The 18,423-nt window shown below is 36.1% G+C and overlaps 1 protein-coding gene across 2 annotated transcripts in view; it reads right to left on the bottom strand.

Moving 5' to 3' along the window:
• The window catches only part of LOC123541222 (uncharacterized), a 30,838-nt gene extending 12,929 nt beyond the window's left edge, over nucleotides 1–17,909 (bottom strand). Inside the window, exons 1-7 of one of the 2 annotated variants that reach the window (XM_053527203.1) lie at nucleotides 17,847–17,909; nucleotides 11,872–11,963; nucleotides 8,115–8,157; nucleotides 7,648–7,743; nucleotides 6,033–6,133; nucleotides 2,655–2,706; nucleotides 139–373 (exon numbers count right to left, since the gene is read on the bottom strand). In XM_053527203.1, coding sequence (XP_053383178.1) covers nucleotides 139–373; nucleotides 2,655–2,706; nucleotides 6,033–6,133; nucleotides 7,648–7,743; nucleotides 8,115–8,157; nucleotides 11,872–11,956 — 612 coding nt within the window. In that variant the 5' untranslated portion in view covers nucleotides 11,957–11,963; nucleotides 17,847–17,909. Of the gene's footprint in view, nucleotides 1–138; nucleotides 374–2,654; nucleotides 2,707–6,032; nucleotides 6,134–7,647; nucleotides 7,744–8,114; nucleotides 8,158–11,871; nucleotides 11,964–17,782 lie in introns of both variants that reach the window. The other variant, XM_045326639.2, reaches the window with a different exon arrangement.
• Between the last annotated feature and the right edge of the window lie 514 nt (nucleotides 17,910–18,423).

Below are 18,423 nucleotides of genomic sequence, written 5' to 3'. Positions count from 1 at the left end.
TACAGAAGTTGCACTGTTTGAAAAAAAAAAATTATAGTCAAGCCGAAAATGTTATCACCTAAAGTTTAATTTTCTTTTAGGACAAGCAAATTTTTGTTATTAACACCATCCCAGCACAAAAAAAATAGAAGAATTTACCTCTGAATATCTGCTTCTTTTACTCCTTTTTCGATTTAACTTCAATTTTACAGTATCATCTGTACTTGTATCAAATACTAGTTCCTCATCTGGAGAAATAGCTGAGGTTTCCAGACGCAAGTTAAGCCTTTGTCTGGATACCTTCGGTGTTGTACATGATGTAGAATCAGGATTCTGTTCAACATGCTCCTCCGGTGAAGTTTGTGGGAAGACAAGGCTGCTTTTCACACACAATCTCAAATAAAACAAGAGGACCATGATGGTCCTGAATCGCTCACCTATCCCCACATGACCCAGTGTTGAACTGAGTATGACGTCGTTATTTCTATTATTTGACACAGTGACCTAGTTTTTGAGCACATGTGACCTAGATATCATCAAGATAAAAAATTCTGACCAATTTCCATGAAGATCCATTGAATAATATGACCTCTAGAGAGGTCACAAGGTTTTTCTATTATTTGACCTAATGACCTAGTTTTTGAAGGCACCCGACCCACTTTTGAACTTGACCTAGATATCATCAAGGTGAACATTCAGACCAATTTTCATGAAAGATCTCATGAAAAATATGGCCTCTAGAGAGGTCACAAGGTTTTTCTATTTTTCGACCTACTGACCTAGTTTTTGACCACACATGACCCAGTTACGAACTTGACCTAGATATCATCAAGGTGAACATTCTGACCAATTTTCATGAAGATCCATTGAGAAATATGGCCTCTAGAGAGGTCACAAGGTTTTTCTATTTTTAGACCTACTGATCTACTTTTTGATCACATGTGACCCAGTTTCGAACTTGACCTAGATATCATCAAGATGAACATTCTGATCAATTTTCATGAAGATCTTTTGAAAAATATGGCCTCTAGAGAGGTCACATGGTTTTTCTATTTTTAGATCTACTGACCTAGTTATTGATCGCACGTGACCCAGTTTCGAACTTGACCTAGATATCATCAAGATGAACATTCTGACTAATTTTCATAAAGATCCCATGAAAAATATGGCCTGTAGAGAGGTCACAAAGTTTTACTATTTTCAGACCTACTGACCTAGTTTTTGATCGCACGTGACCCAGTTTCAAATTTGATCTAGATATCATCAAGGTGAACATTCTGACCAATTTTCATGAGGATCCATTGAGAAATATGGCCTCTAGAGAGGTCACAAAGGTTTTTCTATTTTCAGACCTATTGACCTAGTTTTTGATCCCACGTGACCCAGTTTTGAACTTGACCTAGATATCATCAAGGTGAACATTCTGACCAATTTTCATGAAGATCCATTGAGAAATATGGCCTCTAGAGAGGTCACAAGGTTTTTCTATTTTTAGACCTACTGACCTAGTTTTTGACCCCACGTGACCCAGTTTCGAACTTGACCTAGATATCATCAAGGTGAACATTCTGACCGATTTTCATGAAGATCCATTGAGAAATATGGGCTCTAGAGAGGTCACAAGGTTTTTCTATTTTTAGACCTACTGACCTAGTTTTTGACCCCACGTGACCCAGTTTCGAACTTGACCTAGATATCATCAAGGTGAACATTCTGACCAATTTTCATGAAGATCCCATGAAAAATATGGCCTCTAGAGAGGTCACAAGGTTTTTCTATTTTTAGACCTACTGACCTAGTTTTTAACCGCACATGACCCAGTTTCGAACTTGACCAAGATATCATCAAGATGAACATTCTGACCAACTTTCATAAAGATCCCATGAAAAATGTGACCTCTAGAGTGGTCACAAGCAAAAGTTTACGCACGCACGGACGGACGACGGACGACGGACGCCAGGCGATCACAAAAGCTCACCTTGTCACTTTGTGACAGGTGAGCTAAAAAAGATAAACATTTGAAATTTTCTAATTCAAGTTGTTGTATTGTTTTATCATCAACTGGATTTAACTGGTGCCTTTTGTTTCCAATTTCAGGACAGAGTTGGATAAAACTTAAAAATATTTGGACATACTTCTAATACTTAAACAGATTAAAATATGCTTTAATTTGAATTTTAGAGATGTAATCAATATATTAAAGCATGTAAATAAAGGAAAACTTTCATCAACATTTTTGGTTTTGTTGTTATATTAAAATGACAGAAAAAGACTCAAAGTTCAATAGTATGTACTGAAAATAATAGAACAAGTACAAATCAATTTAATGTAAGTCTTATTTTCATCAACTGAATTAAGTTTGTATGTTTTTGTCAGTTTTTCAACAGTGCTTCAATTATGTAACAGCCAGTAGTTAACCTAACCAGTATTCCTGAATTTTCTACCAGTACTAACCTGTTCTCTGCAAGTAACTGCAAACTTCTGCGCATCAATCATAAGTGGGGAACTAACTGACTTCAGACTCTATGTATGTCTTTTATCAAATTGTCACAAATAATATATGCCTTGCCTGTGGATCGAACTCACTACCCAGTGATCCACAGATCAGCTCTCTCCCTAGTGATGTAAGCGACAGGCCTGAATTAAGTTCAGAAGATGTGATATACGGTACATACTGTTCAGAACTAACATTCCCTGCACTTCTTCTCAGCCTGTTCAGCTCATCCTCTGAAAAATGAAAACATAGAAAATAAATTCACGGAAAAACTTACTTTCAAACAAATGATCCTGAAGATTCATTGGTACAGTTTACTTACTAACCAAGCAACAATGTTATTAATGACTCTGATAAACTAGAGCTATCACTAAAGGTGATGAATGTACCCCCCGCATGCACTGACACAGTACATTGCAATTTGACGCACACAAGATTGCATAATTACGTGGACTGTATGTATATAGACTGTATGTATACAGTAAAGTAACAAAAAACAAAGTCCCATAACTATGCAGAATATTTATCTAAAAGAATGTAACATGCACCATGCACAACTAGGGTTGGTACTGATCACTTGTGTGAAGTTTCATTAAATTGTGTGTAAGGGTTTGGTAGATTAGGCATGCACAAGATTGCATATGCTGTCTGTACATAGTATGTTAACAAGAAACAAAGTCCCATAACTCTGCAATTTTTGTCGCTGAAAGAACCTAACATGCCCCATGCATAACTACTGTTGATACTGATCACTTGTGTGAAGTTTCATTAAATTGTGTCAAGGGGATGAGGAGAGATGGTGCGCACAAGATTGTGTCTATGTATACAGTACAGTAACAAAAAAAACAAAGTCCCATAACTCTGCAATTTTTTTTTCTGAAAGAACCTAACATGCCCCATGCACAACTACTGTTGATACTGATCACTTGTGTGAAGTTTCATTAAATTGTGTCAAGGGGATCAGGAGAGATGGTGCGCACAAGATTGTGTCTATGTATATAGTATAGTAACAAAAAAACAGTCCCATAACTCTGCAAATTTTTTTTGTAAAAGAACCTAACATGCCCCATGCACAACTACTGTTGGTACTGATCACTTGTGTGAAGTTTCATTAAATTGTGTCAAATGGGTGCGGAGAGATGGTGCGCACAAGATTGTGTCTATGTATATAGTATAGTAACAAAAAAACAAAGTCCCATAACTCTGCAAATTTTTTTTCTAAAAGAACCTAACATGCCCCATGCACAACTACTGTTGGTACTGATCACTTGTGTGAAGTTTCATTAAATTCTGTCAAGGGGATAAGGAGAGATGGAGCGCACAAGATTGCGTCTACGGACAGACAGACAGACGGACAGACAGACAACCTGAAACCAGTATACCCCCCCTTACAACTTTGTTGTCAGGGGGTACAACTATATGAGCGTTATGTTTGTTCTTGTTCACCTGGTTAGGTCAGCAGGTAGAACACAAGACTGTGAGTTCAGAGGTCTCAAGTTTGAACCTAAAGTTCTTAGTGATGATTTGACAGAGGAGAATGTTTTTAAAGTAAACTAGAAAATGCTTTTGTAAAAAAGCGCATGTCTCCCCCAATGCAAAGTCCTATAGGCAAGAAGTCAATAGGGGTCAGGAGCGAAAGTCAAAGAGACACTGATGGTTGACTGCAATAGGGATCATCTACTTGGCATGTCCAGTCATCCCGCTAAATTTCAACACTCTTGGCCTAGTGGTTCTCAAGTCACTGTTCAGGCTCCTGTGACCTTGACCTTTGATCAAGTGACCTCAAAATAAATAGGGGTCATCTACTCTGCATGTCCAATAATCCTATTAAGTTTCAACATTGTAGGTCAAGTGGTTCTCAAGTTATTTCCAAAAAATGATTTTACATTAACAGGCCCCTGTGACCTTGACCTTTAATAGACTGACCCCAAAATCAATAGGGGTCATCTGCTCTGCATGTTCAATCATCCTATAAAGTTTCAACATTCTGGGTCAAGTGGTTCTCTAGTTATTGATCAGAACTGGTTATCAATGTTTAGGCCTCTGTGACCTTGACCTTTAACAGAGTGACCCCAAAAACAATAGGGGTCATTTACTCTGCATGAACAATCATCCTATGAAGTTTCAACATTCTGGGTCACGTGGTTCTCAAGTTATTGATTGGAAATGGTTTTCCATGTTCAGGCCCCTGTGGCCTTGACCTTTAACAGAGTGACCCTAAAATCGTTAGGGGTCATCTACTCTGCATGACCAATCATCCTACGAAGTTTCATCATTCTGGGTCAAGTGGTTCTCAAGTTACTGACCGGAAATGGTTTTCAATGTTCAGGCCCCTGTGACCTTGACCTTAAACAGAGTGACCCTAAAATTGTTAGGGGTCATCTACTCTGCATGACCAATTATCCTATTAAGTTTCAACATTCTGGGTCAAGTGGTTCTCAAGTTACTGACCGGAAATGGTTTTCAATGTTCAGGCCCCTGTGACCTTGACCTTTAATGGAGTGACCCCAAAATCGATAGGGGGTCATCTACTTTGCATGTACAATCATCCTATGAAGTTTCAACATTCTGGGTCACGTGGTTCTCAAGTTATTGATCGGAAATGGTTTTCCATGTTCAGGCCCCTGTGACCTTGACCTTTGATGGAGTGACCCAAAAATTAATAGGGGTCATCTACTCTTCATGACCAATCATCCTATGAAGTTTCAACATTCTGGGTCAAGTGGTTCTCTAGTTATTGATTGGAAATGGTTTTCAATGTTCAGGCCCCTGTGACCTTGACCTTTGACAGAGTGACCCCAAAATCAATAGGGGTCATCTACTCTTCATGACCAATCATCCTATGAAGTTTCAACATTCTGGGTCACGTGGTTCTCTAGTTATTGATCGGAAATGGTTTTCAATGTTCAGGCCCCTGTGACCTTGACCTTTGACGGAGTGACCCCAAAATCAATAGGGGTCATCTACTCTTCATGGCCAATCATCCTATGAAGTTTCAACATTCTGGGTCAAGTGGTTCTCTAGTTATTGATTGGAAATCGTTTTCAATGTTCAGGCCCCTGTGACTTTGACCTTTGACTGAGTGACCCCAAAAACAATAGGGGTCATCTACTCCAGCAGCCCTACAACCCTATGAAGTTTGAAGGTTCTAGGTCAAATGGTTCTCCAGTAATTGCTCGGAAATGAAGTGTGACGTACGGACGGACGGAAGGACGGACGGACAGGGCAAAAACAATACGTCTCCTGGGGGAGACATAATAATCTACCACCTGTGATTCATGAGGGTAAGTTGTCAGTTACCTAAACAGAACAAGTCAGTACTTGTAAAAATCTATGAATACTGGTTAGGTTACATTTTTGTAAATGAACACTGCTAAGGTAACAGAAATAATGTTGTACTTAAAAATGTGTTTTATCCATCAATTGAACAATTTTTTGTTCGATTTAACATCACATGACAGAATTATAGCTTATATCTTACAACAAATTCAAAAGAAACATTAGAGATTGCAACTATTACAATTCTTTTTCAAACATCATCTCTTAACAGAAAACATACCCAGCTGATAGATTCTTGTATCTTTGTCTGCCAGCATCTGTTTGTATGATGATATAACAGTATCCAGGGACTGTCGGATAACCTCACAGCAGCTTCCATCTCTATAAACAAACAGTTTACTGTAAAAGCAGAAATTTTCGTGAGATTTTAATTTTCGCTATATTCACGAGGCCCAACATCTCGCGAAAATTAATCCTCGCGAAAATATTCGCCATTAGTATAATGCCAATTCAAGTAGGATAGCATTTTAATAACATCGCGAATATTAAACCTCGCGAACATAGTCAGAAATCCAAAATTACGAACTTTTGACCTCGCGAAAATATGTGCTTTTACAGTATTTACAGCTAGACATTTACACATGGCATGATGATTTTCAGTACCAGCACAATCACAGTTTGACATAAAATGTAATTTTACATGAAGAAATAACAACAGAAATAATGATGTTTATTTTAATAAGGCGACATATTAAGAGTATGTAGTATACATACAACTTATTTCCAAATAATTGAGTATAAATTTAATAAATGTATAAACCAAAAGGTGTTACACAGAATGTTCAGTTGTTTAACAGTTTATTACAATACCAGACCTTTTTCAAACAATTTGGAAATGCCACCAATCAAAGCTGTGTAGGAAATTGTCTTAACTGGGAAAATTGAAACTTAACATGATTTACATAATTTAATATAGATTATTATTAAATCTATATTTATAGACAATTCCATTGGTCTAGATGTAGTCACATGATCAATGATAAAAAGTCATATTGACTCAAAGGCAGAGCCAAAAACACATATTGACCTCCAGCTGTGACGTCATCACAGTATGACATCAAAACAATGCGACACTGCACACAATTTACCGCGAAAAATGACCAAAGGCTGCATATATTTGTATTTAAACTTTATACTTATGAGTAAGGATTTAATAATAAAACAATTGTTGCCTTTTAAGTTCGGTCGATATGTGGATTTATCAGGTCAATAAATCCACTTATCGACCTCACCAAAAGGCAATAATTGTATAATATTGTTGGATATTATTTGGAAATGTGGGATGTCAGCTTAATAATTCTTCAACAGGAGTTGCTGTTTGCTTACTTAAATACACGAAGTACACATCCAAAGTAACAAATCTTAGTAATCTCTGTTACTTAGCAAAAAACACCACCACCAAAATGTTGAATTTACAATTAAGAAAAATATAGTTTTCTTGCTTTGCGACTGTATTCTATTACCAGAGATAACTTTATTAGAGAAAAAAAAGCCCTGAATGTTTTTTTTTAATCCATTCCCAATAAGTATGCATTCAATATTTAAAGGTAAGATCACTAGATACAGCACACAGCTATATAAAATCAAGAAGTTACATGTTTGATTTCATATAGAATTCCTGGGCAGAGAATACATTCTCTGTGAAGTTTCAACAGAAAATTTACATAAAGTCTCCTCATTCATTCTTCACCTCTGGAGTAGTTTTAATTTGTGGAATACAAATCAGGACACAAGAACAGTGGTCAGGTTAACTGGCTGCCACTGAATACATTGGCTGATATACTGTTGAAAACAACAATTATAACTCTGACAGTCAAAAACAACTTTATACAAACCTGCCCTGTTTTGTTGTGATGGCGGTACTCAACTTTCTGTTCTCGGATTCCAGTTCATCATTGATTCTTTGTAGCTGATGGCACTTTTCTACAGTTCTGAAAAGAAAAATTTGGAAAGTTAGTATAGACAAGTCAAACTAGAAATGCATGCATAATAAAGAATTTCATCTATACCCCCTGCTCAAACTGCTTTTTTCAACATATTCCAACTGCAATAAATATCTGTACACCCATCTGTCTAAAATGTTGTTCTACATGTATTTCCAAATATCGTTCGTTTACAATTAAAAATTTGGGGTGATAAATTCAACATTATATTCTTAGTACAAAAATGATTTTACATTTATGCATAATGTTCCCAGAAGCTATATACATAAATATATTATTATTATTATGTGTGTGTTACATGATTCTGGAGGAATATAAAACAACCTCTGGACTAACTTCAAAGAGGCTTCAATACTTACTTGGTGTATGCTGCTTTGTACTTTGTCAAATTTACAGTTACTCCTGAAAAAAGTAAATTTAATGTTACTTGATTTTTTTTTCCAAAATTTATTTCAATGTTCAGGATAATACAATCAATCACCTTACAATTACATGTAAAATTTCTGCAAAAAATGGAACAGAAACGTTTTCATATATAGTGTTTCAAAGCCTATCATCTATAACACTTCAAAGAAATTTAACATCAATAGTATTACTGAAGTTAGTATTTAATTTTACTACATGTTTTTAGACAATTATCGAAATATTCAAGTAAAAGATCTGGTAAGGAACTATAAAATGGGTAAAATAAGTCAAAACATGAAATAAAAAGAAAATTTGTTTAAAAAATATCAAAATATCATTCACTTATGAACAACATATCTTACATTTTCACTCATGGCTATGCCATTTGTGAAAATATTGCATCTGGTGTTACTTGCAAAAGATATTTCAACTGAAACTAAAAGAAACAAATATTGTTATTTTACAAGAACTTGAGTTGTCAGCCAGCAAAAGAGCTTGGCACTGGAGATGAGAAATTTAACAAGAGCAAAATCTAAGAAACAGTCATATCCCCTGTGGCCATGTGCCACCCTGTTCTTTTTAAATGAACAAGGGGGAAACTGAGAAACAATAGCCAGAAAACAAGAAAATGAGATTTAGGAGAAAAAAATCATTCCCAAAGTGGGGATGGGATGAAAGACAAATGGAAATTTTTTTTAGTAAGGTGTAATGCGGGTGACTGCCAGGCAATATTTAGAAACAACACATGTGGTAGAGATAGTACCTATTTTTTCAAATCATAGGTATGGAAGCATTTGATTTAACTTTCAGCTGTGATCTGGATTGCTAAATAATGATCCATGATACTGTTTGCTTAAAATATAGAACATCTGGAACAGTCTGATAACAGCAAAGAAATGCTGTAGCAGAATGCAAATATTTAAGCTCTGACCAGTACTGGAACCCAGGACCTCTCACACCTAAGGCAGACACTCTACCAGTTCCCTATAACAGTAGTAGCTATAGCTTGGCAGTTTAAGTGCTCCCCACTAGATTATGTGAACTGGAACAATTTTGTGACAATAACATGTTCGGTGTACTCCGGATTATGGGCGTATTCACTTTGTTACCAAACGGCAATTTTTGTGTAAACAAGAGGACCATGATGGTCCTGAATCGCTCACCTCTTCCCACATGACCCAGTTTAGAGTATGACGTCATTTTTTCTATTATTTGACATAGTGACCTAGTTTTTGAGCTCATGTGACCCAGTGTTGAACTTGACCTAGATATTATCAAGATAAAAATTCTGACCAATTTACATGAAAATCCATTGAAAAATATGGTCTCTAGAGAGGTCACAAGGTTTTTCTATTATTTGACCTATTGACCTAGTTTTCGAAGGTATGTGACCCTGTTTTTAACTTTACCTAGATATCATCAAGGTGAACATTCTCACTAATTTTCATGAAAATCTCATGAAAAATATGGCCTCTAAAGAGGTCACAAGGTTTTTCTATTTTTATACCTAGTGGCCTAGTTTTTGACCGCACGTGACCCAGTTTCGAAATTGACCTAGATATCATCAAGGCGAACATTCAGATCAATTTTCATGAAGATCCATTGAAAAATATGGCCACTAGAGAGGTCAAAAGAATTTAATAATTTTAGACCTACTGACCTAGTTTTTGATCGCAGTTGACCCAGTTTCAAACTTGACCTAGATATCATCAAGATGAACATTCAGACCAACTTTCATACAGATCCCATGAAAAATATGGCCTCTAGAGAGGTCACAACGTTTTTTCATTATTTGACCTACTGACCTATTTTTTGATGGCATGTGATCCAGTTTCGAACTTGACCTAGATATCATCAAGATGAACATTCAGACCAACTTTCATACAGATCCCATGAAAAATATGGCCTCTAGAGAGGTCACAAGGTTTTCCTATTATTTGACCTACTGACCTAGTTTTTGATGGCACGTAAACCACTTTTGAACTTGATCTAGATATCATCAAGGTGAACATTCTGACCAATTTTCATACAGATCTCATGAAATATATGGCCTCTAGAGAGGTCACAAGGTTTTTCTATTTTTAGACCTACTGACCTAGTTTTTGACCGCACATGACCCAGTTTCGAACTTGACCTAGATATCATCAAGATGAACATTTAGACCACTTTCATACAGATCCCATGAAAAATATGGCCTTTAGAGAGGTCACAAGGTTTTTCTATTATTTGACCTACTGACCTAGTTTTTGATGGCACATGACCCAGTTTCGAACTTGACCTAGATATCATCAAGGTGAACGTTCTGACCAATTTTCATGAAGATCTTGTGAAATTCATGGCCTCTAGAGAGGTCACAAGGTTTTTCTATTTTTAGACCTACTGACCTAGTTTTTGGCCGAACGTGACCCAGTTTCGAAATTAACTTAGATATCATCAAGATGAACATTCTGACCAACTTTCATGAAGATCCATTGAAAATTATGCTGACCTTGTTATTGGTCACAAGTGACCCAGATTCGAACTTAACCTAGATATCATCAAGGTGAACATTCTGACCAACTTTCATGAAGATCCATTGAAAATTATGGCCTCTAGAAAGGTCACAAGGTTTTTCTATTTTTAGACCTACTGACCTACGTTTTGGCCGCACGTGACCCAGTTTCGAACTTGACCTAGAATTTACCAAGATGAACATTCTGACCCATTTTCATAAAGATCCCATGAAAACTGTGACCTCTAGAGATGTCACAGGGAAAAGTTTACGCACGGACGCACACACGGACGACGGGCGCTGCGCGATCACAAAAGCTCACGTAGTCACTCCGTGACAGGTGAGCTAAAAACAATATGATCGAAATTTTGCCATCATTTTAATTGGTCAAAACTGCCCAAATTTCTCTGACATGTGTCTTAGAGTATGAACTTAATAACTGGTAGTACCAGTGAAATATAACTTACACTGAATGTTTAATATTTGCCCCTTTTAGCAGCTGGCGAACGGCAAAGACATTGAGCTTTGTCCATTTAAGCAATCCTTTTACCAGTTTCGAGACGATTTCAATCGATGGGAAATTACAGTTACAAACTATATACCTTTCTGCAACACATGAAGTTAGTAGCATTCACTGTCAATCAGTATTATGACTAAGATCGACTGTCATTCATTCATTGCAATGATTCATAGACAGAGTCCGTTGTTTACATTTTTAATTGTAACTGGTGCACTAGTAAAAACCACTACATTTTGAAAAATCGAAGTTTGCGTACAACTGACGCCTGGGTTATATAGAGCAATATCTCCACCCCCGCCCCCTTACAGACTTTCGTCGAGAGGAGCTCAAAAACGAAAACAGCATATCCATTCTGAACAATCTAATCACAGGACTATCAGGTTTTTTTCTACCTAATTTGAGAACATAGCCTATACCCCCAAAATTTGAAATTTTGACGCGTAAATGTTCCAAATTGGGAAATATTTAGTCCCAAAGGATATAGTAAGGATGTGTATAAGCGCTTTCTCATACACTTTAACCTCTTTAACATTCTTTCATTACAAAATTGTCCATAACTTGGTCAATATTTGTGCAATTTTGATGATTTTTTTTTAGAATGTAGATTGGGAACTTTTGCAGTCATTTTGGGAAAAATACATACTTTTTGGCATTGGGAAAAACGACCGAAAAAAACCCTGACTATAATTTAGTGTCATACCTTTTATCACATCTTTATGAACAGTATAAGCTCTTTTCAAAAGTTGTTCCATTGTTCCACTAGTATGTTGATCTAAATTCTCCATGATTCACCTACAAAATATATAAACATTATAACAAGTGCTGTCTGTAAGACAGCGCGCTCCTCTATTCGGCAATTTGACAGTAAAATGAATTTATGTTTCAATAAGAGGCCTCTTCTTTAAGAGGAAGATACACCAAGATATAAAAAGACCCTACTACTCAGAGCGGTTAAAGGTCAAGTATGGAAGGGGTACTGACATTCTTTATTTTGGTGGAATTAAATTATATAAGACAAGGCAGTCTGAAAGACAGCTAAATCCCCCGCCACTGCTATGGATAGTGAAAGGGTAAACCTTTGATTTAAGCTGTGACCTTGACCTTGAACTGACATGGCTGACTCATGAATTCTGCACAACATCTTGATGAGGTGATCATTTGACCCAAGTTTCATGAAAATCCTTCAAGGGGTTTAGGAGATACAGAGCGGACACGAAATGGAAGGCTCAAACCTTTGACCTTGAGTTGTGACCTTGACCTTGAGCCGACAAGGCTGACTCATAAGTTCTGCACATCGCCTTGATGAGGTGATCGTTTGACCCAAGTTTGATGAAAATCCTTCAAGGAGTTTAGGAGATATAGAGCGGACACAAAATGGAAGGCTCAAACCTTTGACCCTAAGTTGTGACCTTGACCTTGAGCCGGCATGACTGACTCATGGGTTCTGCACATCGTCTTGATGAGGTGATCATTTGACCAAAGTCTGATAAAATTCCTTCAAGGGGTTCAGGAGATATAGAGCGGATACAAAATGGAAGGCTCAAACCTTTGACCTTGAGTTGTGACCTTGACCTTGAGCCGACAAGGCTGACCCATGGGTTCTGCAAATCGTCTTGATGAGGTGATCATTCGACCCAAGTTTCATGAAAATCCTTCAAGGAGTTTAGAAGATATAGAGCGGACACAAAATGGAAGGCTCAAAACCTTTGACCCTAAGTTGTAACCTTGACCTTGAGCCGGCATGGCTGACTCATGGGTTCTGCACATTGTCTTGATGAGGTGATCATTTGACCCAAGTTTTATAAAATTCCTTCAAGGGGTTTATGAGAAGTGGAGCGGACACAAAATGGCAGGCTCAAACCTTTGACCTTGAGTTGTGACCTTGACCTTGAATCGACAAGGCTGAGTCTGTCATTCATCAACAGAGCATAAATAATTGTCCATCTGTATTTTACTTACCCAAAATGGCGGATCGATAACACGAAATAATATGGTAGACATGAAAAACCGCTATATGTGAAACAAGTAAGTTTACAACATCATTTATACATGTCCTAACACATATATTTGATTCCTCTCAAAATACTTCCGTAATCCTAGCCTATTCTCATAGGGTTGTCTAGGAATACGGAACTTCCGTAATCCTAGAATCGGAGGCTAGGATTACAGTACCGTAACCCTAGCCACTGCCTTCAGTTAAATGTTCAACGGCCTCGCGGAAGAACACCAGCTAATGTGTCGAAAGCTTATTTTTTGAAACAGCTACAGTATTACACTTTATTATGTTTGCTTTTGTAACTACTTGTTGATTATTGTCCAAAATAAAGAATTTTTTGCATGCTAAAATGTTGAAAATCCGGGCAAGTAAGTTTTGACTGCGGACAAGTAGATTTTTAAGTCGCACTTGTCCGTGGACAAGTGAAAAATATTGGGATTTTCACACCCCTGCTCAGTCACTATTATATACTTCTGGTTTAGCCCCCTTAGAAGCATATTCTAAGTCGAAAAGGGGCCATAATTCAGTCAAAATGCTCGATAGAGTTGTCTGCTCCTGTTTACAGAATGGGGTCATGATGGTAAACAAGTATGCAAAATATGAAAGCAATATCTCAATGGACTTTGAAAATATTTGGGGTGGTAAGCAAACTTTAACATTTGTGTGACGCTCACGCTAACATGGACGCCAGTAGGATAGCTCCCATATTCTTCGAATAGTCAAGCTAAAAATGCAAGTTCAAGATATGGAGTTTCAACAGTAGATAAACCCATAGCTTGGGATGTCATCAGTATTTTATGCTTTAGTCATACAAATGATGATTGTCTACCTTTTTACTGGGAAAAATTAGCTAAAAAATTTCAGCTCAGAGATGTTTATATATGCTGTTAATGGACGCGACTATCATAAAATAAAAGCAGCGTCAGTTAAGTTATGTTAGCCAGAACTAGGGAAAAATAAGCAAAGATAACAAAAAAATTGCCTTCGATTCGTTCTAGACGTCCGGTCACCAGACGGCTAGCAAATCCTCAGGGGATTTTCTAGCCATCTGGTAATGAATTTCTTAATGAATAAGTAAAGATTTTATATAGTTTTAACTATTATTTACTTTTAAAGATATCAATTATTTATCTGTAAACAAAATATTTTGTGAATACATACCAAAGTATATTTTTCTTTGTTTCGAATAGATGACTGAATTTTCAGCTGATAAAACAGATGCGTTGATATTCTATTTTTAGAAATGATAAAACATTTATTGCCGAAGGTCCATGTTATTCTGTAAAAAAAAGATGTTTTTCTAACGACCTAAGCTTTAATTGTTAAAACAAGCAATTAATTAATTAATTTTGACTAATTATTTTGAAATAAAATGGATTAATAATGAACGCTTAACTAATTTTTTTTTCTTTTTTTTTCTAAAAGTTTTGAGCATCACACTGTCGCTATTGAAATTAAATGTCATTTAAGACAGTTATTCATTAAAAATATTTGAATCCTAAAATACGAAAATTGTATTTCAAAACTGTTTTAATTTTGAAAATCCAGTGAAAAAGTTGTTGAAAGTTAAAAATTCCGATCCAGTAAAGTCTTCGTTTTGCAACAGATTTTAATGAGTGATGCCATTTTTGATTTCGGCAAACTTTCATTTTACCAGCTGAAAAATGCAGTGATTTATTGGAATTTGGAGACGAGTAAAAGTAAATCTTTAGTATCACACAAAATTGTTTGCAGAGAAGTATAGATATCTTCAGTAAATAACAGGTATCATTACTATTATTAATTAAAAAATCTATTACTGGACAGCTAGAAAATCCCCTGAGGATTTGCTAGCCGTCCGGTAGATCGCAGGCTAGGCATCCGGTTACCACTTCCTAGTAATACGGGAAAACCGAAGGTTTTTCCGTCTATAGATAATGTGTACGTGTATATATGTCAAAGTAAACCTACATACCGTTCAACTTGGGAATATGTTCTATACCTTCACCGGTTTTGTTGTTGTTGTTCTCCCATAATTCTACCGGACCTGCTGCCGTGCTTGCACAATAAATAATTTTCAGGACGACATTTGATAAAATTAAATTTCTTATGAACGATCGAGCGCCGCATTATTAAAACAAATTATTCTATCCAGTTGAAAATTCGCGGTATCAATAGAAATCGGTGTTATTCGGGTTTTTTCATGAAACGAGTTTATGGATGATTCAAGCGGCCTGCTTTTTGTTTCCAATAATGATTTATGATGTAAGCTACATTACTGCACTGTTTAAATAACAAAACCATTGTTTATTTATTTGTTTGAATGTAGAAAAGCCAATAATTTCAAAAATGTCAATGTAAAACGAATATAGACACGCTGTCCTAACAAAATTTATTTATATACATAATTTTATCACACATTTATGTCGCAAGTCACTGTGGTCCAGTGGTTTGCGCACATATTTACCATGCGCAAGGTCCGAGTTCGAATCTCGTAAGGTGCTTGAATATTTTTATTTTTTTTTTTTAGCTTAGGCCCAATTTAATTTTTTTTTCTTTATATTTATCACACTTTTTTCAATTACTGGAACACAAATCAATAATAAGTATAGTTAACCAAGGTTCTGTCTGTAAATTTTGAACAAAATATTCGAAGGCATGGAAAAGCATATATCGATATTGCTTATCTCCCCTCCCTTCCACAATCTTTCACATACATTGCAACTACTTTCTAAAAGTCAATTCAATGACTAGGGTTTTAGTAAAATTACACTTGGAAAAAAAATGTTGGCTAAACTTGAGAGGCTCACTACGATCACTATCAAGATAAGAAATTAACCTTAATCATATTCAAAAAAAAAGGTCCCAGACTGTTAGCAGTTAGGTAAATTAAATTGAATTTCGACCCAGAGTGTTTGTGTTATATATAAAATTCTGGTCAAGAACTTTTTACAATGAATTTGAAATAAGAATTTCACAAGTAAATGGTTGTTTGTCATTCTCACATACACGAGTTTTACCATAGCTGTATTAGTGGAACACAATTTGTCCTAAAAGAGTGTCATTTGACAATAATGGCATTTAAAAGAATTAAAATAGTCCGTGTTTAGGATAGCAGGATTATGTAAGTTCCGGTATCTATACTACAAAAGAATATCAGTACAAGATGATATTGAATGTGATGTTACGCAGGCATAATGTGTAAATTGTTGTGTTTTATTTTTTGGATTGTTTTATCGCTTTTAGAAACTATTTGTTTGCAACAAATGAACTGAAAAGAATATGTGCATTTCCGGATTCAGAAATTTGTATTAGAGAAACAAATTGATAGCAAAGGCATGATCGTTGTAAACAGAAACAAAATTGGTAATATTATGTATAAATAAATGACTTGCATGTGTATATAATAAAATATTTATCCAAAACTACTGAGGAAGAGTGTGTTTTACGCATGCTCACTGACAACACATAAAGGCCTCCTGATATTGGGTCACTTTTGAATGACTATTGCACCATATATAATACTATCATGAGAAAATTTTGTAAATGACAAAGTGTTCGAATTTATCAATGTTCGTACAGCCCCCATTCTACATACTCTTTTCCGGCGCTCACTTCGTGTGAGTTAAAATTTGCTTACTAGATATAAATTTGAATTATGTAAAGTTTTCAGCAAAAGCATTATTTTGATACCAATAAATGATAACAATTTGCAGAAATAAAAAAGTGACAAGTCAAAAATCCACCGTTATCTGTCCGGGTTTATGCAACAGTTTCGTTTTGTCGTGTTGAGCGACATGTGAAGTTTCCACTTTTCTCTATTTTATCATCAGTACAATTAATGGTGCATTTTGGGACTAGATTCTGTGCACTCAAATATCACTATTATCTTTAACTCATGAACACTATTTTCCATTGTCTGTCTAGTCTGGATACATTTGAAAAAATGATTAGATCTATGTTCATTTAAACAAAACTTTTTAAAACATTTCCCCTTCTTATTTTTATAACAATAGCAAAACCATCAGGCTTACTGTCAAAACTGAAAGCCAAACAGAAAATATCAGAAAGAACAATTTAATGCAGAAAAAAAAGAAAGAATCCGTATAACTCTCACTAGGTTTTCCCGTCAGATAGGCAGCGCCTAATTTCATATTAGAAACTTAAAATAGGAGGGGGAAATGTCCGGTCTGACATACCTTATTTTGTGCATTTAGGTTACATCTGGTAGGCTAGAATGCACTTTACTGGTACGCACTTCTTGCTAGGATTGTAAAAGGTAGGATGTGCTTGTTACAATCATTTAAATGAATTGTAACAATAATCTATTCATTGAAGAAAAAAGAAAAAACAGGGGTGTGGGGGCAGTAGCCCCCATAAGAATAAATGGGGGGTGTTTATTTAATGTGCATACTGGTAAAGTGCAGGTGTCCCCATCTGGTATCAACACCTGGTTCAAAACATCCCCATACTGTCATTTATGACGCGATATAACCAGATTCCCTAAGATTTATTCTATGACGTACGTCCATGTAGACTGCCAGAGGCTTACCGAGCATCGCGAAAACTCATAAATATTGTCATTAGGTAACTACGGAAAAAAATATTGGACCAAAATGGAAATAATTAAACTTACGATGTTTCCTGTGTAGTTTTGAAACACAGCATCTCATATAAAAGATTAATTTTGCACAATTTACATTTATATAACACTCAAATTACCCGGTATTTGGCGGTTGTGTTTGATTGTTTAGAAAGTCGAGGAACAGTGTCCGGAACATGTTCTGACGTTGTATGAGGGTATAATATTGGTACATCCGGGGAAATACGGACGTACGTACAAGTACAGACACCAACTGGGGACACTGATATCATCAAATATTCTCCTTTATAAGCTTATAAAGAAAATATGCAGAACAAAGAATGACTGCCCTGTGGACGCAGTGGTCGAAAGGGCTAAGACGCTTTCCTACGGAGGTAAAGACCCCTGGTTCGAATCCTGGCTACTCCCATTGCGGTGTGTCCTTGGGCAAGGCACTTTATCACGATTGCCTTAGTCGACCCAGCTGTAAATGGGTACCAGCAGATTGCTTGGGGTAAGATATATTGGTTTTAACTGTTCTTACAGAGCTTATATTGATACATTTGACTGATCACATAAGAAATCAAACATCAAAAGGACTATATACAGGGATGATTATGTTAGATCTTCAAAAGGCTTTTGATACAGTCGACCACCAGATATTATGTCTTAAATTGAAGGCGATGGGTATTGAG

Source organism: Mercenaria mercenaria, chromosome 16 (genome assembly GCF_021730395.1).
Source record: "Mercenaria mercenaria strain notata chromosome 16, MADL_Memer_1, whole genome shotgun sequence".
Taxonomy (NCBI): Eukaryota; Metazoa; Mollusca; class Bivalvia; order Venerida; family Veneridae; genus Mercenaria; species Mercenaria mercenaria.
Note: the sequence above shows the minus strand (reverse complement) of the source record. Positions and strands in the feature narration are given on the sequence as shown.